At 55.9% G+C, this 21,916-nt stretch overlaps 2 protein-coding genes across 2 annotated transcripts in view; one reads left to right on the top strand and one right to left on the bottom strand.

The window, feature by feature from the left end:
* The window catches only part of PLXND1 (plexin D1), a 53,725-nt gene extending 37,728 nt beyond the window's left edge, over nt 1-15,997 (top strand). Inside the window, exons 16-36 of the mRNA XM_007461565.1 lie at nt 10-177; nt 258-348; nt 525-788; nt 874-1,023; nt 1,888-2,002; nt 6,742-6,849; nt 6,929-7,041; nt 7,934-8,038; nt 8,630-8,760; nt 9,172-9,370; nt 10,024-10,170; nt 10,321-10,477; nt 10,920-11,023; nt 11,106-11,169; nt 11,855-11,889; nt 12,122-12,226; nt 12,759-12,922; nt 14,026-14,173; nt 15,254-15,394; nt 15,549-15,623; nt 15,881-15,997. Coding sequence (XP_007461627.1) covers nt 10-177; nt 258-348; nt 525-788; nt 874-1,023; nt 1,888-2,002; nt 6,742-6,849; nt 6,929-7,041; nt 7,934-8,038; nt 8,630-8,760; nt 9,172-9,370; nt 10,024-10,170; nt 10,321-10,477; nt 10,920-11,023; nt 11,106-11,169; nt 11,855-11,889; nt 12,122-12,226; nt 12,759-12,922; nt 14,026-14,173; nt 15,254-15,394; nt 15,549-15,623; nt 15,881-15,997 — 2,701 coding nt within the window. The remainder of the gene's footprint in view (nt 1-9; nt 178-257; nt 349-524; nt 789-873; nt 1,024-1,887; nt 2,003-6,741; nt 6,850-6,928; nt 7,042-7,933; nt 8,039-8,629; nt 8,761-9,171; nt 9,371-10,023; nt 10,171-10,320; nt 10,478-10,919; nt 11,024-11,105; nt 11,170-11,854; nt 11,890-12,121; nt 12,227-12,758; nt 12,923-14,025; nt 14,174-15,253; nt 15,395-15,548; nt 15,624-15,880) is intronic.
* A 4,701-nt stretch (nt 15,998-20,698) lies between these two features.
* Nucleotides 20,699-21,916, bottom strand: part of H1-8 (H1.8 linker histone) — a 4,132-nt gene continuing 2,914 nt past the window's right edge. The window contains exons 3-4 of the mRNA XM_007461581.1: nt 21,274-21,338; nt 20,699-20,950 (exon numbers count right to left, since the gene is read on the bottom strand). Coding sequence (XP_007461643.1) covers nt 20,699-20,950; nt 21,274-21,338 — 317 coding nt within the window. The remainder of the gene's footprint in view (nt 20,951-21,273; nt 21,339-21,916) is intronic.

The raw sequence follows: 21,916 nt of genomic DNA, 5'->3' as shown, positions 1-21,916 counted from the left end.
CCTCCGCAGGCGCACGGACACCAGCATCACCTGCACGGTGCCTGGGGGCGCCCTGCCGGCCCCCGTGCCCGTGTGCGTGCGCTTCGAGCGCCGGGGCTGCGTGCGCGGCAACCTCACCTTCTGGTACAAGCGGAACCCAGTCATCACGGCCATCAGTCCCCGCCGCAGCCACGTCAGGTGAGACCTGGACGTGACCACAGGCCAGGGCACTCTCTGGGGCTGCATCTGGGCTCACGGGGCTTGCTGTCCCCCCACAGTGGCGGCAGGACCATCACGGTGGCCGGCGAGCGTTTCCACATGGTGCAGAAGGTGTCCATGGCCGTGCACCACATCGGCCGGGAGCCCACGGTGAGGGCGGGGCCCCGGCGGGCAGGGCTGGTTGTGGCCCCGGCTGACCAGGCGTCCCTCCACCACATCTCCTCATCTCCACCTCTCCTGTCTCTTTGCCTCTCTCTCTCCCCCTCTTTTCCCACATCTGACTGGCCCTCCCGTCCCCGACCTTGGCCCCGGCCCTACCCAACCAGCTCTGCAAGGTTCTTAACTCCACCCTCATCACCTGCCCATCGCCCGGGGCCCTGAGCAACGCGTCAGCCCCCGTGGACTTCCTCCTCAACGGCCGGGCCTACGCCGACGAGGCAGCCGTGGACGAGGAGCTCCTGGACCCCGAGGAGGCCCAGCGGGGCAGCAGGTTCCGCCTGGATTACCTCCCTGACCCACAGTTCTCCACGGCAAAGAGGGAGAAGTGGATCAAGCACCACCCCGGGGAGCCCCTCACCCTGGTCATCCACGTGAGTGCCAGTGGGTGCCAGGTGCGGGGCGTGAGCAGGCCGGGCTTAGCCACAGGCCTCACGAGCACCCCTTCTGCTCCCGCAGAAGGAGCAGGACGGCCTGGGCCTCGAGAGCCACGAGTACCGGGTCAAGATTGGCCAGGTGGCCTGTGACATCCAGATCGTCTCCGAGAGAGTCATCCACTGCTCGGTCAACGAGTCCCTGGGCACAGGCGAGGGGCAGCTGCCCATCACAGTGAGTGGACGGGGCACTAGAGACAGAGGTGGGCTTGGCCCCCAGTCTTGTCCCAAGTGCCTGAGCATCTGCCCCCTGCCCGGCACGTCTCAGCTGAGCATTGTCATGCTCAGAAGCTTAGACAACCAGGGCAGAGAGGAGCTTTACCTCCCCACTTGGCAGATGAGGAAGCCGAGACCCCAAAACTCAGTGATCTGTTCAAGGTCGGTGATCAGCCCCAGCTGACTCTCAGAGGCCATGACAAGTTGTCCCGCTTCCACTTGTTGCTCTACCCAGAGTCTGGGCCTCCAGTCGCCATGCCGAGTCATGGAGGGAGGGAAGCAGGAGTGGAGAGAGGGCCTAGAACATGTGATCTCTTCTGCACTGTACCTGCTTGCATGCCTCCTGAGATGGGGCGCTCACTCCCTCCCAGGTGGCACATGCCACCCAGGATGGTTCTGACTGCAAAAGCTCCCTTTCACCTGTACCCCAGTCCCGGTTCTGCCCTTTGAGTCCTAAGAACTCACCTGCTCCCCTGGTCGTTGGGCAGCCTTACAGACACTTCAGGACATGGCCAGGCTCTATGAACTGCCCGGCCACTGGCTCTTCTGCTGCTCCTCCCAGGCTGTAATAGTAATCACAGTTGCCTGTATTTATTGAGTCTGCCTTCTGTGCCAGGCTCGGGACTAAGGGTTTGACAAGCATCATCTCATTTAGCCCTCACAGCATCCCCAGGAGATGGGTGGGTCTCTCTCTGTCTTATAGTTGTGGCATCTGAGGCTCAGAGAGGTTAGGTGCCTTGCTCAAGACCGCACAGCTAGCGAGGAGAAGAGCCAGGGCGTAAGTCCAGGGAGGATGCAACCCCCTCCCCCCACCTCTGTGCAGATCCAGGTAGGGAACTTCAACCAGACCATCGCCACGCTGCAGCTGGGGGGCAGTGAGACCGCCATCATCGTGTCCATTGTCATCTGTAGTGTCCTGCTGCTGCTCTCCGTGGTTGGTAAGGAGCCCCACCCTCGTGTCGTTTTGCGGGGGCAGACCTACCCCACTTTGCCTCAGCCCCTCTGAAGATCAGTGGGTAGGAGAGAAGGCATAGTGGGCCGGGGCAGACTGAACAGAGGCGTGAAGGTAGGAATGGGTGAGGCGCTCAGAGGGTGGTGAGGAGTGTGCCCCAGCCACAGCACAGAAGGTAGAGGACAGTAGCTGTTGAGAAGTATGCTGGGCCCAGGCGATGGGCCCTGAGTGCCATGCAGAGGGATTCAGATCCTTGTTCTCCAGTCAGTAGGGCCTGCTGAAGGTACTTACAAGAGGGCTGTTCAGGAAGATTAACCTTCCTCTTAGGTAGGCTATACCACTATCAAAATAACGGTTATGAAAGTAATGTATTCAATGTGGCATGGAAATTGAAGCCCTCATACACTGCTGGTGGGAATTTAAATGGTGCCATTGCCGTGGCAAACTCTCCGGCAGTTCCTCGACGTGTTAAATAAAGTTACCGTGTGACCCAGCAGTCCCCGTCCTGGGTATCTGCCCGAGAGAAATGAAAACATATGTCCACACAAGCACCTGTGCATGAATGTTCATAGCAGCATTATTCATCACCAAAAGTGGCAACAGCCCAGATGTCCATCAGCTGATGAATGGATAAAGAAAGTATGGTTTATCCATACCATGGGATAGCATTAAGCCATAAAGGAATATATGTATTTTATACATCTCATTGTATGATATATATATAGATAGATAGATTACATCTCAGAAGGGCGTTATAAGTACTGCTTTGTAATTTTTTAGAAGTCCTGACACATGGTACAGCATGGATGCCCCTTGAGGATGTCGTGATAAGTGAAAGATGCCAGACATAAGAGATCACATAGTTTGTTTCCGTTTATGTGAAACGTCCAGAATAGGCAAATCGATAAAGACAGAAAGCAAATTAGTGGTTGCCAGGGGCAGGGGGAGAGTGGATGGGGACTGACTACTTGTGGTTATGGGTCTTCAAGGGGCAGGGAAAGTGTGCTAAAATTAGATAGTAGTGATGGTTACACAACCCTGTGAATATACTAATTGTATGCTTTACATGGATAGACTATACGGCATGTGCATTATATCTCAATAAAACTGTTTTTAAAAAAGTAATATATTCAATGTAGAAAATTTAGGGAAAACTGGGATAGAATATATAATATATAAAGATATCATACATATTTTTTGGCTGCGTTGGGTCTTCGTTGCTGTGCATGGGCTTTCTCTAGTTGCGGCAAGCGGGGGCTACTCTTGGTTGCGGTGTGCGGGCTTCTCATTGCGGTGGCTTCTCTTGTTTCGGAGCACGGGCTCTAGGTGCGCAGGCTTCAGTAGTTGTGGCGTGCAGGGTCAGTAGTTGTGGCTTGTGGGCTCTAGAGCTCAGGCTCAGTAGTTATGGCGCACGGGCTTAGTGGCTCTGCGGCATGTGGGATCTTTCCCGACCAGAGCACGAACCCGTGTCGCCTGCATTGGCAGGTGGATTCTTAAGCACCGCACCACCAGGGAAGCCCCATGTATATTTTATGCATCTCGTTGTGTGAGATATATAGAGATGGGTTACATCCCAGAAAGGGGTTATAATATAATACTGCTTTGTAATCTTTTAAAAGTTTCTTAATTCACAAGTAATACCTCGTCGTTGTAGAAAGAACTGAAAATGCTAAATAGCAGAAAGAGAACAGAAATCACCCATAATTCTCTCATCTAGAGAAATCCACTGTTTACCACTATTTTATTTTTTTCACTCAAGTAATTTTTTTAAATTAATTTTTATTTTATATTATAGTTGATTTACATTGTTGCTAGTTTCAAGTGTACAGCAAAGTGATTTAGTTATACATAAACATATATCCATTCTTTTTCAGATTCTTTTCCCATATAGGTTATTAGAGTGTTGAGTGCAGTACCGTGTGCTATACAATAGGTCCTTGTTGGTTATCTGTGTTATATGGTAGTGTGTGTATGTTAATCCCAAACTCCTAATTTATCCCTCCTCCCACCTTCCCCCTTTGGTAACTGTAAGTTTGTTTTCAAAGCCTGTGAGTCTGTTTGTTTTGTAAATAAGCTCATTTGTATCATTTTTTTTTAGATTCCACATACAAGTGATATCATGATATTTATCTTTCTCTGTCTGATGTCCTTCACTTAGTATGATCATCGCTGGGTCCATCCATGTTGTTGCAGGTGGCATTATTTCATTATTTTTTATGGCTGAGTAATATTCCATGGCATATATGTACCACATTTTCTTTATCCACTCCTCTGTTGATGGACATTTTGGCTGCTCCCATGCCTTGGCTATTGTAAATAATGCTGCAGTGAACATTGGGGTGCATGTATCTTTTTGATTTATGGTTTTCTCTGGATATATGCCTGGGAGTGGGATTGCTGGGTCATATGGGAATTCTGTTTTTAGTTTCTTAAGGAACTTCCGTACTATTCTCCATAGTGGCTGTATCAATTTACATTCCCACCAACCGTGCAAGAGGGTTCCCTTTTCTCCACACCCTCTCCAGCATTTACTGTTTGTAGACTTTTTGATGATGGCCATTCTGATCAGCGTGAGGTGATACCTCATTGTAGTTCTGATGTGCACTTATCTAATAATTAGGAGTGTTGAGCATATTTTCATGTGCTTTTTGGCCATCTGTTTGTCTTCTCTAAAGAAATGTCTGTTTAGATTTTCCACCCATTTTTTGATTGGGTTGTTTGTTTTTTTGATATTGAGCTACATGAGCTGTTTGTATATTTTATAGATTAATCCCTTGTCAGTCACTTCATTTGCAAATATTTTCTCCCATTCTGTGGGTTGTGTTTCTGTTTTGTTTATGGTCTTTTGGGTTTTTGTTTTTGTTTTTGCTGTGCAAAAGCTTTTAAGTTTAATTAGGTCCCGTTTGTTTTTATTTTCATTACTCTAGGAGGTGGATCACAAAAGTTAATGCTGTGATTTATGTCAGAGTGTTCTGCCTGTCTTCCTTTAAGAGTTTTATAGTTTCCAGTCTTACATTAGATCTGTAATCCATTTTGAGTTTATTTTTGTGTATGGTGTTACAGAATGTTCTAGTTTCATTCTTTTACATGTAGCTCTCCAGTTTTCCCAGCACCACTTATTGAAGAGACCATCTTTTCTCCACTGTATAGTCACGCCTCCTTTGTCATAGATTGATCCTAGGTGCGTGGGTTTATCTCTGGGCTTTTTATCCTGTTGCATTTATCTATATTTCTGTTTTTGTGTCAGTACCATACTGTTTTGGTTACTGTAGCTTTGTAGTATAGCCTGAAGTCAGGGAGCCTGATTCCTCCAGCTCCATCTTTGTTTCTCAGGATTGTTTTGGCTATTCAGGGGTCTTTTGTGTTTCCATACAAATTGTAAAATTTTTTGTTCTAGTTCTGTGAAAAATGCCATCGGTGATTTAATAGGGTTTGCATTGAATTTGTAGGTTGCCTTGGGTAGTATAGTTATTTTCACAATATTGATTCTTCCCAGTCCCAGAACATGGTATATTTTCCATCTGTTTGTTTATCTTCAATTTCTTTTATCAGCGTCTGATAGGTTTCAGGGTATAGGTCTTTCGCCTCCTCAGGTAGGTTTATTCCTAGGCATTTTATTCTTTTCTGTGCAATGTTGAGTGGGCTTGTTTCCTTGATTTCTCTTTCGGATCTTTCATTGTTATTGTATAGGAATGCAAGAGATTTCTGTGTATTAATTTTGTATCCTGCTACTTTACCAAATTCATTGATTAGCTCTAGTAGTTTTCTGGTAGAATCTTTAGGATTTTCTATGTATAGTATCCTGCCCTTTGCAAACAGTGACTGACAGTTTTACTTCCTCTTTTCCAATTTGGATTCCTTTTATTTCCCTTTCTTCTCTGATTGCTGCAGCTAGGACTTCCAACACTGTGTTGAATAATAGTGGTGAGTGTGGACATCCTCGTCTTGTTCCTGATCTTAGAGGAAATGCTTTCAGGTTTTCACCATTGAGAATGATGTTTGCTGTGGGTTTGTCATATTTGGCCTTTATTATGTTCAGGTGGGTTCCCTCTATGCCCACTTTCTGGAGAGTTTTTATCATAAATGGGTGTTGAATTTTGTCAGAAGCTTTTTCTGCGTCTATTGAGATGATCATATGGTTTTTCTTTCTCAATTTGTTAATATGGTGGATCACACTGATTTTCTTTTTGCAGATATTGAAAAATCCTCGCATCATTGGGATAAATCCCACTTGAGCTTGGTGTGTGATCCTTTTAATGTGTTGTTGGATTCGGTTTGTAGTATTTTGTTGAGGATTTTTTGCGTCTATGTTCATCCGTGATACTGGCCTGTATTTTTCTTTTTTTGTAGTATCTTTGTCTGGTTTTGGTATCAGGGTGATGGTGGCCTCATAGAATGAGTCTGAGAGTGTTCTTTCCTCTGCAGTGTTTTGGAAGAGTTTCAGAAGGGTAGGTGTTTATCACTATTTTAAGCAAACACACATTTCTTATAAGAATGGGACATGGAGCCTTATTTTCCTGGCCGTTTCCCAAGCCCTTGGCCCTGTAGTTTTCAACCCACTGGGGAGGAGAGGACCGTGAGCTGAGGCGCCTGCGCCAAGGAGCTGGAGCTGAGGGGCGCAGGCAGGACCTCTCCCTTCGGGCCCAGGCCCTGCACAGGGCAGGTACCGACAAATGCTCTGCAAAGGGCTTTCATTGGCCTGACCCGCCTCTCTGCTGCCCACAGCCCTGTTTGTCTTCTGCACCAAGAGCCGCCGCGCTGAGCGCTACTGGCAGAAGACACTGCTGCAGATGGAGGAGATGGAATCCCAGATCCGAGAGGAAATCCGTAAAGGTAGCGCGTGGCGACCGTGCGGGACCTTGGGCCTCGGCTTCACCGTCTGATCCACTCACAGCCGCTGCCTGTTTACCAGGCTTTGCTGAGCTGCAGACGGACATGACGGACCTGACCAAGGAGCTGAACCGCAGCCAGGGCATCCCCTTCCTGGAGTACAAGCACTTTGTGACCCGCACGTTCTTCCCTAAGGTCAGTTCGGGCCCCTGCCGGCTGCTTCAGGAGCTCCTCGCCCCCTCCCCGGGCCCTGGGAACCTAGAGGGCACTTCTGTGCCGATGGGACAACTTGACAAGTGCAGCCTGGGCCCCTTGAGCAGTACGAAACCTGCACGCCTGCCCGTGGCAGCCTGGGCCCCTGCCCTGGCCTGCCGAGGGAGAGGGCCCAGTTTCCCCCACTTTCCTTCCCTGCCCACTGATGTTTTAACTGTCCATACAGAAGCTGGCTGCCAGGCCCACTTTTCCCTTGGGGTGCTGGGCACGCCTCCCCTCCCGGGGGGCGAGTAGAGGCGCCGGTTCCCTGCCAGCTCCTCTCCTCTCCGGGCCCCTTCCCAGGGAGGCCTCTTGGGCCTCCACATCTCCTCCGTCTGTCCACTGGACTCTGTCCCATCCCTGCCATGCCTCCTTGTGGTGTTCCAGGGGCCGCTGCCTTGTCCCCACCTTCCCTGGCCTGTCAGGAGTGTTTATGCCAGGGGCCAGCACCCTCCTCTGGCCCCGTCCACACTGTTCTCCATGCAGCAGCCACAGAGAGCCCATGTTGTGGTCCCTGCAGGCACCTCTGCCTCAGTTTCCCTCTTTCTGCATGGAGCTGCTTTTGCTTCCTCTTCAGCCTCGTGCACTCGAGCTTTGCCACACCTGGGCTCCTGGTGCTTCCGCTCCTTTTCCTTCAGGAAGCCCCCGGGGACTCCCCTCCCCTCTCCTCTGGAGTCCTATGGCACCTGGGTGCGGCCCGCTGCCTCCTCTTCCTTTGTAAAGTGGGCTTTGGCATTTGTCGAGCGGCCCCTGCATGCGTCAGGGGAAGGTGCAGCCCTGCCGAGATGCTGGGCGTCTGCGGCCCTGCTGAGGGGCTGGGGGTCTGCCTCCACAGTGCTCCTCCCTCTATGAAGAGCGTTACGTCCTGCCCTCCCAGACCCTCAACTCCCCGGGCAGCTCCCTGGTGCAGGAGACCCACCCACTGCTGGGAGAGTGGAAGGTGAGTAGTCCTCCACCCGTACACACAGACACACACACACACACACACACACACAGACACACACACACACACACACACACACACACACACACACACGGCTGCCTCAGGGCAACCCCATCTCTCTCTGGGCCCCACTTTCCAGCTCATCTGACCCATTGATCCTAATCATGGGAAGTTGGGAGGAACCTGCTATTGGATGGTAGTGAGCCCTCCATCACAGGAGGTATTCAAGGGGCCATCCAGGGTGTTCTATGTGCTGACCCCCAGGCCAGGTAGAGATGGGAGAGGATTGGGTCCCCCCTGGACATCCCACTCCCCCTGCTGCTTAGAGAATGGAAGGTGAGAGGGTCCCCCCCTCACACAGGGATACTGGGTTGCCTTCAGGCACCCTTGCCTGAGCCTCACTTTTCAATTCAACTGAGCCACTGTTCCCATTCACAGGGAGGTAGGAGGCGTCTACCACTAAAGGTAATGAGCTCCCCCTCCCAGGAAGCATTTGAGGAGCCATTCAGGGTATCCTAAGCGCTGACTCCTAGGCCAGGCAGAGACACTGGACCTCTGTGGACACCCCCTCACTGAATGCTTCTGCAGATCCCCGAGAGCTGCCGGCCCAACATGGAAGAGGGCATCAGCCTGTTCTCCTCGCTGCTCAACAACAAGCACTTCCTCATTGTTTTCGTCCACGCACTGGAGCAACAGAAGGACTTCGCAGTGCGGGACAGGTCAGGCTGCGAGGCTCCTGGGGAGGGCAGGGGCCTGCTGGAGGCCACCCAGCCGGTCCTGGGTCTGCCTGGCTGGATCCAAGGCTGGGCCAGTTTCCAAATCACCATGTCCTTGGGGCAGCTGGCATCTCCCCAGCGTCAGACCCTGGGTGCTGGGGCTTTGGAGGTCCTGAGACCCCCCCCCTCCCCATTCTTCCCCTTCCTGGTCTGCTTGCCAGGACAGGGCTCGTGGGCATGGCGGTTGCTGTGCATGGTAGGGAAGGTAGCCCTTTCTCCAGCAAGATTTTAGTCACACTCACCCGTCTGCATCCAGCGACAAGGTAGCAGCAGAACCCCCACTGCGTGGTCCTCGGAGCCCGGGGCCTTGCGGTGCGGGTGGTGCTGACGCCCCCAGCCCACGCCCGCCCACAGGTGCAGCCTGGCCTCCCTGATGACGATTGCGCTCCACGGCAAGCTCGAGTACTATACGGGCATCATGAAGGAGCTGCTGGTGGACCTCATCGACGCCTCGGCCGCCAAGAACCCCAAGCTCATGCTGAGGCGCACGGAGTCTGTGGTCGAGAAGATGCTCACCAACTGGATGTCCATCTGCATGTACAGCTGCCTGAGGGTGAGGGTGCCGGGCAGCTGTGCCGCCGCCTAGACCCGATTTCATTTTATTCTCATGCCAACTCCGCCGAAGGGATTATCATGTTCTTTGTGCAGATGTGGAATGGGGGGCTCGGAGGGCACAGGGACAGCCCCATAGGATCCATTATACAGATGGGGAAACTGAGGCTCAGAGAAGGCCTGACTCCCTGCAAGGGCTCAGAGCAAGCCCAGGATAGAACAGAGGCTCTTGTCAGTGGCATTGTTTCAGAAGATTGTTTTCTCAGTCCTCACATGCCCTCTGAGGTGCCTTTGAGTCCAGCTCTGCCACTTCCCTGCTGGGTGACCCTGAGCAGGTTGCTTGCCCTCTCTGAGTCTCGGCAGTGAGAATGACATCCCGTACATGGAAGGGTTGCTGGCAGGATGAAATGAATGTGGCCACCCACATAAGGCGATGTTCGAGCTTGGAGTCCACAGAGACTGGGTGGGGGATGGGAGTGAGGCAGCGGCACCACGATCAAAAGGAGGGTATAAGCAGGCAGCCACGGAGGTATTGGCAGAAGGGGGTAGCGAAGGCATTCCAGGTTGGGGCCGGAGTCTGGAGTGTGGGCTGGAGGCCAGGGGCTGGGCCAGGCAGTCTGGCCTCAGCCTCTGACAGGCGCGCACCTTGCTCAGGAGACGGTGGGGGAGCCATTCTTCCTGCTCCTGTGCGCCATCAAGCAGCAGATCAACAAGGGCTCCATCGACGCCATCACAGGCAAGGCCCGCTACACGCTCAACGAGGAGTGGCTGCTGCGGGAGAACATCGAGGCCAAGCCCCGGGTGAGCCGGGCAGGCGGGCGGGCGGGCGGGCGGGGTCCCGCACCCCCGGAGAGTCCCGGCTCCACCGCTGCCCGGCCCCCCACCCCCTGCAGGCTGTCTCCCCTCCAGGGCCCGGTGGGCGCCCGCTGACCCTCCCCCTCTCTCCTGCAGAATCTGAACGTGTCCTTCCAGGGCTGCGGTATGGACTCGCTGAGCGTGCGGGCCATGGACACAGACACGCTGACGCAGGTGAAGGAGAAGATCCTGGAAGCCTTCTGCAAGAACGTGCCCTACTCCCAGTGGCCGCGTGCCGAGGACGTCGACCTAGGTGGGCAGGGCCGGGGCGGCAGGCGTGGGGCTGCTTCAGCAGCGCAGGCTCCTGCCTTGGGCGCACACACTCCCGCCGCTCATCAGATGTGCGCTAACTGTGGCTCTGGGGACGTGCAGACAGGTCAGCTGCCAGGAGCTCTGTGTGGGGCGGGGAGGGGAGACAGGGCCTGCGGTGGGAGGTCGATGCAGGCTGCTGCCAGGGTGGGCGGGAGAGGCCTCCCCAGCAGATCTGAGATCCCAGTGACAGCCCCGAGGATGAGGCCTTTCCAGAGCTCCTGCTCTGCGCCCGGCACCGTCTCCCCTCCCCGTCTCCCCGATGGGCAAGTAGAGGCTCAGAGACAGGTGTGGGTGCCCCCGGTTCTCTCCCCGTGTGGCCCGCTGGGGGCCTGCCTCCCCGCGGCCCTTGCTCCCAGCCCTGATTCCCTGCCCCCTGCCCGCAGAGTGGTTCGCCTCGAGCACGCAGAGCTACATCCTGCGGGACCTGGACGACACCTCGGTGGTCGAGGATGGCCGCAAGAAGCTCAACACGCTGGCCCACTACAAGGTGGGCCCCGGCTCCACCCACCTCCCACCACTCCCACCCTCCCTGACCTCCGCCCTCTGACCTCGGCCTCTCTCCCCCTCAGATCCCTGAAGGTGCCTCCCTGGCCATGAGCCTCACAGACAAGAAGGACAACACCCTGGGCCGAGGTAGTCCTGGTGGACGTGGGGAGGGCCCCTTCTGAGCGGCCCCAGTGGGGAAGCTGAGGCTTCGAGGGACAGGGCTGGGCGGAGCTCAGGCTCCCTGCTGGGGGTGGGGCCGGGTCCCCCTGCCGCAGGGCTGCTTGGCAGGGCCTGTGGCCTGCCCTCTCAGCGCTGGATTCCTGCGGGCAGCAGAGAGAGGCCCCAGGAGGGTGGGATGTGATTCCAAGAGGCCATGTGGGCTTTGGCCTGTGTCCCCACCTCAAACCTCCCATCCATACCTTCAGATGCCCCAGGCCTGGGGTCCTAGGCTCCTCTGGGTCTTGGGGTCCCCTCCTGAGGCAAGGAGCAGGCTCTGAGGTCTCTCCCAGTGAGGTCTGGGCTGGGGGGTGAGGGCCGCTGCCCTGCCCTACTCGGGGGCCGTGACTGTCTCCCTGCTCCTGCTGTCACCCTGTGGATGTTTCCGTCTGTCAACACCTCTGTCTTTCTCTCTCTACCTCATTCTCTGTGTGTGTCTCTGGATCTCGCTCTCAGCTCTCTTACTTTGCATTTCTCTCTCTCTGCCTTGTTCTCTCCGCATGTGCGTTTGGCTCTGTCCATTGAGCTCAGTTTCTTTCTCCATCTTTTTGTCTCCATTTGTTTCTCTCTCTCCCCACTCCTCGCTCGTTTATTGTGTGTGTTTTCCCTCTCGCAGTGAAAGACTTGGACACAGAGAAGTATTTCCATTTGGTGAGTGCCCTGCCTCCGGCCCTGGGCGTGCCCGCCCTTCACTGGGTGTCGACTTGGCTTCCTGCCACCCTGGGCCTCGGCGGGCAGTGCTTGCAGGCCCTGGGAAAGGCTGCAGTGGGGAGCGGGAACGGGACCCGGGGTAGCTCGTGTGCACCACAAAGAGAGCCCAGTGCCCACGGGCGGCCGGGGATGGTGCCTGGTGCCAGCAATGACCACTGCCCCGGCCTCCCAGGTGCTGCCCACGGATGAGCTGGCAGAACCCAAGAAGTCCCACCGGCAGAGCCACCGCAAGAAGGTGCTACCAGAGATCTACCTGACCCGCCTGCTGTCCACCAAGGTGGGCCCACCCTCCTCTCTGTGTCCTCACTCCAGTGGGTCAGCTGTGAGCACACACTTGGAGTGAGGGGAACAGTGGGTCCCCTGGGGCCAGCCAGGCTCTGGGGCGAGAGGCTGAGGGCTTTGGGTCCCAGCTGAGGAGGGGTTTGCTCCCAGCATGAAGGGTGCCCGATGACAACTTCTCCATCAGCCCGTGTGACACGGAGGGCAGCAGAGGCCCAGTGATGCCCCCAAGACCACACGGCTGGGGCAGCAGAGTGCGTGCCTGAGAGCTCACACTCCAGCCCAGCAATTCCCTACTCTATGTCTCAGTCCTTCCAACACCCTTGTGGGGTAGGTTGCACTAACCCGTTTCACAGACAGGAAGACCGAGGCCCGGAGAGGTTAGATGACCAGCCTGATACCACGTAGCTTCCCCATTCACCCAGCACTGCTCAGTCCCAGCACCATGGGCTCCCCTGAACCTCCGGAGGTGCCTGCTTACCCCGCTCCGTGTGGTCCTGGGCTGACGACGGCCACCTGCTTCCATGCAGGGCACGCTGCAGAAGTTTCTGGATGACCTGTTCAAGGCCATTCTGAGTATCCGTGAAGACAAGCCCCCACTGGCTGTCAAGTACTTCTTTGACTTCCTGGAAGAGCAAGCAGAGAAGAGGGGGATCTCAGACCCTGACACCCTGCACATCTGGAAGACCAACAGGTGGTGGGCCAGTGTGGTGTGGGTGGGAGGCCAGAGGGGAGGGCTGTGTGGCTTCACTCCATCATTGGGGGCAGCAGTGGTGCGGGGGTTCAGAGCCTGCTCTCTCAGCCCTCTGGCCTTGGTTCAATCCCTTATGCCATTCCAAGCTGTGTGGCCTTGGGTAAGTGACTTAACCTCTCTGTGCTTTAGTTTCTCCTAGCTATAAAACCAGGGCAGTAAAAGTAACCCACTTTAATTGTAAGAATTAACTAGAAGTGAGCATTGTCTGAGTTTTGCCCTTACCATCACGCTCCTCCACCCCTCTGCGGTGGGCACCGTCAGCTCCGTTTTACAGATGAGCACGCTGAGGCTCGTGGAGATGTTCCTGTCTCCGATCACATCCCTGCTTTGAGGCACGGTTTAGCTTTTCATGGTCACAAACCCCAACAAGAAGTTGTTGAAAACCTCAGCCTAACCCCCAGAAAAACATGCCGCAGACCTAGAAGTTTCTGTGTAGTTGCAGGGGCTGCTCAGAGCTCTGGGCGGGGTGGGGTGAGGGGTCTGTATGTCCCAGGCTGCCCAGTCACTGGGGAGGAGGGTGTTACCAACCCTCCGGCCCCCTGAGGCGAAGGATCCAGGCCTCTCCCCTCCCTCAGTCTGCCTGGTGACCCAGCTAATGATGGACTTCCCGCAGCCATGCAGGGGCTGGAGGAGGAGCCATGGGCTGCGAGGTGGGGGCAGGGCGGGGGCTCTAATGGGAACCAGGACTGGCTCGCTGGCTCCAGGCTGCTGCGTGAGAGCGGGCGACTCTGCAGGGGTGGGGCGGGCAACGAGGGTGAAGCCAGGTCTTGCAGCTCCTGCCGCAGCCCGTGGCCCTCTCCACGCAGGAAACCCAGCTCCCAGCCCCTCTGCTGCCCCAGCCGGCCAGGGCTGGCCATCAGCCGCATTTGTAGGGGAAAAAACCGAGGTTTCCAGAGGTTCTGTCCTGTGACTAGTCTCCGCTGGCCTCGAGGGGCAAAGCCAGCCTGTCCCAAGCCCCCTCGGCAACCACTGCCTCCGCTGCCCACCCCCCGGGGCGGGGGGGGGGGCTCACGCCGCTGCCCCTGTCACTCTCTGTCCCACAGCCTTCCTCTCCGGTTCTGGGTGAACATCCTGAAAAACCCACAGTTTGTCTTTGACATCGAGAAGACAGACCACATCGATGCCTGCCTCTCAGTCATCGCACAGGCCTTCATCGACGCCTGTTCCATCTCGGACCTGCAGCTGGGCAAGGTCAGCTGCTCCTGGGCAGGCCACGTGGTGCTGATGGGGACGGAGATCCTTCTGGGAGGGGAACCAAAAGAGCTCAGATCTGGGGGATGTGGGAATGAACGCGGTCATCAGAAGCAGGGGGGACTCCCAGAAACCGCCACCCACAGTCAAACTACGTGGCTGCAGACTGGCGGCAGCTGCCTCAGGTGTGCCCCGCACCAGTTCCCAACGCTGAGGCCGTGGAGCCAGGCCAGGAGAAGCCAGAGTGAACGTGGAAAGCCTGCCTGGTCTGGCACACCATCGGAGACCCGTGGGCTCCGGGCGGCAGCCCTGATGGTCAAGAGCCAGCCAGTGGGCACTGAGTGAAGGGGTGGGCAGAGGGGGGCACAAGTGACCAAGACCTTTGAATACATGCAGGAGGGAGACCCCTGAGGCATCTGTCTGCAGGGGGAGGATCCAGCTGGCTTTAGCGGGCCCGGAGGAGAGAGAGCGGCATTCCAGGCAGAGGGAAGGGCCTGGACCGGGCAGGGAGGCTGTGAGCGTTAATGAAATGGTAGCATTAGACCTGCCCCTGCAGGAGGGCGGGTGCCTGGCCCTGTGTTTAGCCCATGACTTTCAGAGAGAGGCCACGCGAGGCAGAAAATGCCATCACCTCTCACACACTATCTTGGAAAGCAGGACGCCCATGACAGAGAACTGGGAACATACTTGGCACGTTTTGCTTTCAGGCGTAGGAAACATGTGGTGGGAAATATTCCACTGAGACAGCAGTCAGGCTTCCAGAAATCTTAGCCACCAAGACCCATATCCCTAAGCAAGGATACAAACAAAACAGCCTGCGTGTCAAAGAGCTGGCACAAGCCCGTGCACTTTTTCCCCTAAAAGTCGGTCCTCCCTTGAGGTCATCACCCTGACAGTGCCGTAGAAAATAGGGCAGGGGTTCCAAGTACGAGGGCAGAGAGGAGAGGGGTGGGGGTCCCTGGTCCAAAGCTCGCAGGCCGGGGACGTTCAGTGATGGGCTCGTTTGTGTAGCGGGAGAGACGAGGGCTCATCCAGGAGAAAACGAGTCTGTGTCTTAATCCCTCACTCCTCTCTGCCCAGGACTCACCAACCAACAAGCTGCTCTACGCCAAGGAGATTCCCGAGTACCGGAAAATCGTGCAGCGCTACTACAAACAAATCCATGACATGACTCCGCTCAGCGAGCAGGAAATGAACGCGCACCTGGCAGAGGAGTCACGGGTGTGCCGCGGGACTTGACCTTGCCGTGCGGGACAGGGCGGGACTTGACCGTCAGCGAGGGGCTGTGTTTAAGCAGCGAGTCTTGGCTGGGCTGGGCCTGGTTTTGACCACGGAGTCAGCCTCTCTCCAACTCCCGCCTTGTCTTTCCTCACAGAAATACCAGAATGAGTTCAACACCAACGTGGCCATGGCAGAGATTTATAAATACGCCAAGAGGTATCGCCCACAGGTGAGTAGCCCCCCAGTGCGAGGCCCCCCTCGCAGCTACGATGCCCCCCATGTCAGCCCTGCTCACTGCCACCTGCTCAGGGAAACAAACCCAGGGTGAGGGTCCCTCTCAGGCATTCATATCCCCAGGACGTTTCCGCTTTGTGGGTGGCCACCAGCAGTGGAAATCCAGGCGGTGTGTTCTCCCCCAGGATGTGCGGTGGGACCTGGGGGTCCTGGGCCCGGGCTTGGGCCCAGCTCCCTCCGCTTCCCCCTCAGATCATGAGCGCCCTGGAGGCAAACCCCACAGCCCGGAGGACGCAGCTGCAGCACAAGTTTGAGCAGGTGGTGGCCCTGATGGAGGACAACATCTACGAGTGCTACAGCGAGGCCTGAGCCTGGGGCTGGCAGGACGGGCGCCCTCCCTCGACTTCGCTTTGTCCCCAGTGCCTCGGACTCCGGCTGGGAAACGACGCAGCACGAGGGGCCTCTCTGAGCCAGCCAGCGGAGCCCCTAGCCCTGGCCCCTTGGGCACCGTCCTCTCCCACCTGCCCCCAGACCCGGCTCAGGGCTGGGGGCTCAAATGCTGCAGTCGTTCCCCGGTAAGGCTCCCACCGTCCACCTAGCACGGCCTGGACGGCGTCCCACTCGCTCTGCCCCGCACGGCCCAGTGCTAACGAACCCACCGATGGGCTCTGCCCTGCACGGCCCAGTGCCAGCGAACCCACCGATGGGCGAAGAGGCCGCCCGGCTCTGAGGTCGCAGCCGGAAACACTACCTCATCCTACCCGGTGGAGGGGAGGCCCCTCGGACCAGCCCTCGGCTGGCTTCCGCTTCAACCACCGAAACGTTGTCCCCAGCTCTCCTCACCTGCAGAGGATCCTGGCCACACGCCATCCGGCAGTGTCAGGTTTCTGTGCTTGAGCGGCCACTGGCCGAGTGGGCAGCATCCACTGCCCGCGGGAGGCTCTGTGCCGCCCTGGGAGCCGGGCGGGCGGGGGCCGAGGGGACAGGTGCTGGGCGATCCTGGTCTCGAGGGAGGGGAGGGGGCTGAATTGCACCAAGGCTGTAGCTGGGCTACCTGATCTTGCTGGAAGTGTTTCTAAAGAGAGCACCACTTTTTGTTGTTGTTTTTTTTTAAAAAAAAAGCTTTTATATGTTAAAAAACTTACCACGCGCCAACTGTGAATAGCTGCCACTAGTGCAGAGGACCCGGGGAGGGGTCCCGAGGGGCTCCCAGTGCGACACTGGAAATGACTGTTCCAGGGGACAGGCAGACCTGGCAGAGACCCCCCGCGGCCTGAGAACACCGTCCTTTCTGTTCCGCCAGAAGCGGCTGGCTGGGGCTGACCCAGCCAGTGCTGGGACAGGTCGCAGACCTTGGGGCTGGGCTAGAGGGGGAGGCTGGGATGCTCTGGAACCTTCTTTATAATAAAAGCCTGATGGGAAAACCTGCCGTGGGCTCCAGCCTTTATCCTGAGATGGCTGTGCTTGTAGCAGAAAGGAGGGAGGGGGGCCTGGCTTAGGACGCTGCCCAGCTCCCCTCGTGAGGGGTGTGCAGATACCAACTCCGCTTCCAAGAAGGTTTAGTGGGGAAACGCGGGCATCCACTGACCGCCAGGAATACGTCACAGCTGCTGTGTGCCATCTACCCCTGGGCAGGCCCTGCTCCTAACCTACTTACCTATGTAATAAGCCGTGAGGAACAGAATATCGTCCCCATTTTACAGATGTAGAAACTGACTCTCAGCACAGTCGAGGAATTTCCCAGGTCACGGCACAGGGAAGCCAAAAACCAGCTTGCGTGGGCCCCTCATTCCTCTGTTCCATGCTTCCTCCAGGCTGGCGTTTCCACAGCGGCCCCCGAAGTGTGTGGGGAGCTCCAAGGTGAGCACCCTGGAAAGAGAACTGCCGTTTACACACTCGCCCTGAATTTGTCATAAATACATACCATTAACTCCATTATTCAGATGAGGAGACAGGCAGTTTCTCCCAGGCTGGTATAACCCTGCACTATTTCTCACCACAGCACATGACTTGGGATCAGCAAATACCACAGAGACCCCCAGCCCACCCAGCTGGCTCTAGGCCTGAGCTGGGGCTGAGGTTCACTGACCCCCAGGAAAGGTCACTAAAGGACCACCTCCAAATCAGAAGCAGCTTAAGTTAGTTTTTTCTTTTTATGAAGGAAAAATAATCACACACACACACACACACACACACACACACACATTAATCAGGAGTAAGAGCTAGGACAGAAAAATTCGTACAATTTAAACAAAATCCCAAAAATACCAGTTCTAGAATTGAGAACAGAAAAATGAGAAAAGTAAACAATTTTTAGCTTTAAAAATAGCCTCTTCCTGTAGTGCCTTCTGGGCAGAGATTCTTTATCTTTTCAAATTCTCTATTCTGATCACTGATGCCTTTTTATTAAGCAGCAGACTTTCTAGTCTAAGTTATTTACACAATTTGATAAGAATTTTTTTGGGGGGTGTGATGCTAGAATGAATACATGTTTTCTGCAGAACTGACAGGAAGTACAAAAAGCCTGAAGAAAATAAAAGCTACCCTAACCCACCCATGGTTAAAATCTGAGAGCATGCCATTCCAAACTCCAAATCGTGTGCCTGCCTGGATCGGAGGCTGAGGAGTGATCATCGAGATCAGGATGTACTCACCGTTTCGCAGCTGCCTTGTACCCCATGCAACATCTTCCTATGCCATTAACTATTCCACAGCCTGTTTTAATGCCTGATTAACATGCAATTCCTTCTTGAAGCTTAAAAACGCATTTGCACAGGGAGGACATCTCTAGTTTCTAGGGTCATTTCTCGGCACAGAAGGTGGCCAACCACTGTGAACCACCCCCAGTCCTTGTCTGGGGCCCTGAAGACTTGCCTTGCAGCTACAGGTGTCCCTTAGCTCCGTCTGAGGGTCACAGAAGGTGGAAACTTCGGCGTAATGTCTGTCCTAGAACAGGGGAGGAGGCCCTCCCAAGTCTCGTGGGTGCTGGGTGCTGTCCGGCCTCTGCCCGGTCAGGGCTACTGGCCTGCTGCCAGCTCGTGGGGGTGGGATGCCCGGTGATGCCCAACTGCCCCCCCCCAGAGGCTGCCCAGGGTGCCTCCCACAACCAGACCCCCTAAGGGGGAAGCGCCAACCCAGCTCGCTGCCGTCTGCTCACTGTGCCCCTCGGGGCTCTGCTGGCAGCCACGTTACAGACGCCCCAGGGAAGCCAGGAAGCCATCGGCAGTGAGACAAAGCCTCACGTGGGATTCGGGGATGCGAGGGCAGGGCTGAGGGAGCAGCGGCAGAAAGGGAACAGTCTGATGCTCCATGCTGGGCTGCCTCAGTTTCCCTTTGTGTCCCATCTTCCCCTTCCCAAGTGCCATCCAGCTTACCTCTGACTCCCTTCAAATCCACCCCTTACGTCTCTGCGCGCTCCCTGGCTCAGCAGGCACCCCTCATCTGGACCATCTCTTGGCAGCCCCCTGAACGAGCTGTTCTCGCCCCAGGAGGTGATAGCCACACAAGCACTTGTGTGGACCCCAAATTGTGGACCCCTTTCTACATGCACTCCCTCAGCATATCCCATCCACCCTGCTTAAACTTCTACCCAGAATCCACTACTTCTAACCCCTCCCTCCATGGCGGCCCACCCCTCAGCTGGACCATTTCAGGGGCCGCCTCCTTAGCCCCCTGCTGTTGCCCGTGTCCCCCTGCAGGCACTCCACTGCTCACTGGCCTCTAACGGCTGTTCATCACAAACAAAACCCAAAATTCCTACCCTGGCTTACAAGGCCCTTCAGGATCTTGCCCTAGTCTACCCTGCAGCCCCTGTTATGGTATCTACTGCTGAGTAACAAACCACCCCAATACATTTGTGGTGCTTATGTGTCTGCCTGGGGCAGGGCAGGGCTCGGCAGGGAAGGCCCACGCCTGTTCCACGTGGTGTCAGGGGGGCCGCTCAACTGGGATAGGTGATCCATTTCCGAGATGGTGCACTCCCATGGCGGGCAAATTGGTGCTGGCTGGTCAGGGAGCCCAGCTGGGGCTGACGACTGGGGTGCCTCAATTCTCCACCGGCTGTTTGGGCTTCCACACAGCATGGTGGCTGAGTCCTAAGAGCAGCTATTAAAAAGCGAAAAAACAAGAAACAACCCACACACAGGAAGTAGAAGCTGCCAGTCTCTTAAGGCCTGAGCCCAGCAACTGTCCTAATGTGAATTCCACTGTAGTCTACTGGTCAAGCAATCGAAGAGCCCGGGTTCAAGGGGCAGGGGCACAGACTCCAGCTCTCCATGGGAAGAGTGTCACATACGTTTTTAAAACACCCCAGACCTCACCTCTGTCTCCATCTGGGCTTTAGCCACACGTGCCTGTCAAGAGCATTCCCACCCCACGGCCTTTGTGCTTTTTCTTCCTTCTGAGGATTCCCGAGGGGCCCAGAGTCCCACTCAGTGACTAGTCGAAGGGTCCACACCTCCCCTCAGCTCCTCTAACCCCTCCTCTCCGCAGCCACAGGGCTCCTTCTCAACACACACCACGTCAGCCTCTTCCCTGCCTATAACTTACCCTGTCTCCCCACTGCCCCCAAGACGATGTCTGCCCTCCTCAGTCCACCCTTCCACACACACCTTCCTGCCCCATCTCCACAGCCCAGGGGCTCATGCCACCCCTCCCCCACCTGTTCTCTCAAAACCACAAATCCCCATCCTTCCAGCTGCACCCCACATTCTGGGCCCTCTGCCTGCAAGGCCCTTCCCCTCATCTAACTGGCAATTCCTACCCATCCTTTAAGACCAAAAGCTGCCCCCTCCAGGAAGCAGTCCCAGATCTCAGGCTGCATTAAACACCTTTCCAGTGCCTCCACAGGTGCCTACGTGCCTTTGGATCCCTGCAGCAGTCTGCATCTCCCCAGGGCAGAAGCTTCTATCTGGGTCCTAGCCCTGGATGGCCAAACCCTTAGACCTCAGCCTCCTTCCACACCAATTTGTGGGGGAAAAAGTCTTTATTGATAAATAGGTTACAGTGAAACAGAGTGATAGTTTTTAGGGGAATAAAAAAGTAGAATCTCAGTCTGTCTCCACCCCACCTCTAGTTCTCGGCTTCTGCCTTCTTACTGGCCACTTTGGACGAAGAGGACTTGGTGGGAATGCCAGGCTTTCTCGGGCCTTTAGGGGCCTCTGCCTTCCTGGCCAGTGGTACAGGCTCCATCTTGGACCCACTGCCCTTGGGAGGAACAGGGGCCTTGGCTTTAGGCCCCTCCCCGGCCCCCTGTGCAGCAGGCTTTTTAGGGACCTTGCTGCCCATCTTCTTTTTGGCTGGGGAAGCAGCAGCATCCTCGCCCTATAAGAAAGCAAACCAGGAGCAAGGGGACAGAGCTGGGCAGGGCCGGGTGCACAGCTCAGAGCCCACGAACTTAGGGGTGAAATCCCAGCTCTGGGTCACTTTCAACAAGTGGCCTCACCTCTCTAAGTCTCAGCCTCTTATCTATAAAATGGGGATGGTGATCCTCGGGGCGCTGAAGGGCCGGGGAGGGGAGGAAAGTGCTCTGTAGTTTGTAGGAAAATAAGTTGCCCCCTTCCTCGGCTGACCCCTCTGGGGCTGGGTGGGGATGCCCGAGCTCTGCTCGCTGGAGACCCGGAGCAGGAAGTCACCCAGGCACCTACCTTGGTGACCGTGGGTTTGGAACTCTGACTCCCAGGCTTTGTTTTCCTGTGGGCCTTGGTATCTGCTGGAAGAGGGGATGGCATGTGAGAAACACGCCTTTCAGGAGGAGCCGCTGACGGGCAGGAAGGTTCAGGGGTCCCACAGCCCTCGTCCTGCCCAGGGCCCAGTCCTCACTCTGACATTTGCAGGCTGTGTGACCTGGAGCAAGCAGTTTAGCCTCTCTGAGTCTGGGAGCCCTAGTCTGCCAACTGAGGGTAGCAGCCTCTCTCCCACGGACAGTTGGAGGATTAACTGGACGGTGGATGACCATCCCTCACTCCGTTCACACCTCCACGCCTGCCCACACCCAAGGCCCCCGACAGGTGTATCTGCCTCTAGCCTTTAACCCATCTTCCACATGGCGGCCAGGATACATTTTTTTTTTTTTTTTTTTCGGTAATTAATTAATTTATTTTCGGCTGCATTGTGTCTTTGTCGCTGCGCACGGGCTTTCTCTAGCTGTGGCTCGGGGGCTGTAGGCACGCGGGCTTCAGCAGTTGTGGCACACGGGCTTCGTTGCTCCGCAGCCTGTGGGATCTTCCCGGACCAGGGCTCAAACCCATGTCCCCTGCGTTGGCAGGCGGGTTTCCAACCACTTCGCCC

The sequence above is a fragment of the Lipotes vexillifer genome, unplaced genomic scaffold, assembly GCF_000442215.2.
Source record: "Lipotes vexillifer unplaced genomic scaffold, Lipotes_vexillifer_v1.1 scaffold889, whole genome shotgun sequence".
NCBI lineage: Eukaryota > Metazoa > Chordata > Mammalia > Artiodactyla > Lipotidae > Lipotes > Lipotes vexillifer.
The sequence above is the reverse complement of the archived record's forward strand: the minus strand, read 5'-3'. Positions and strand labels throughout refer to the sequence as shown.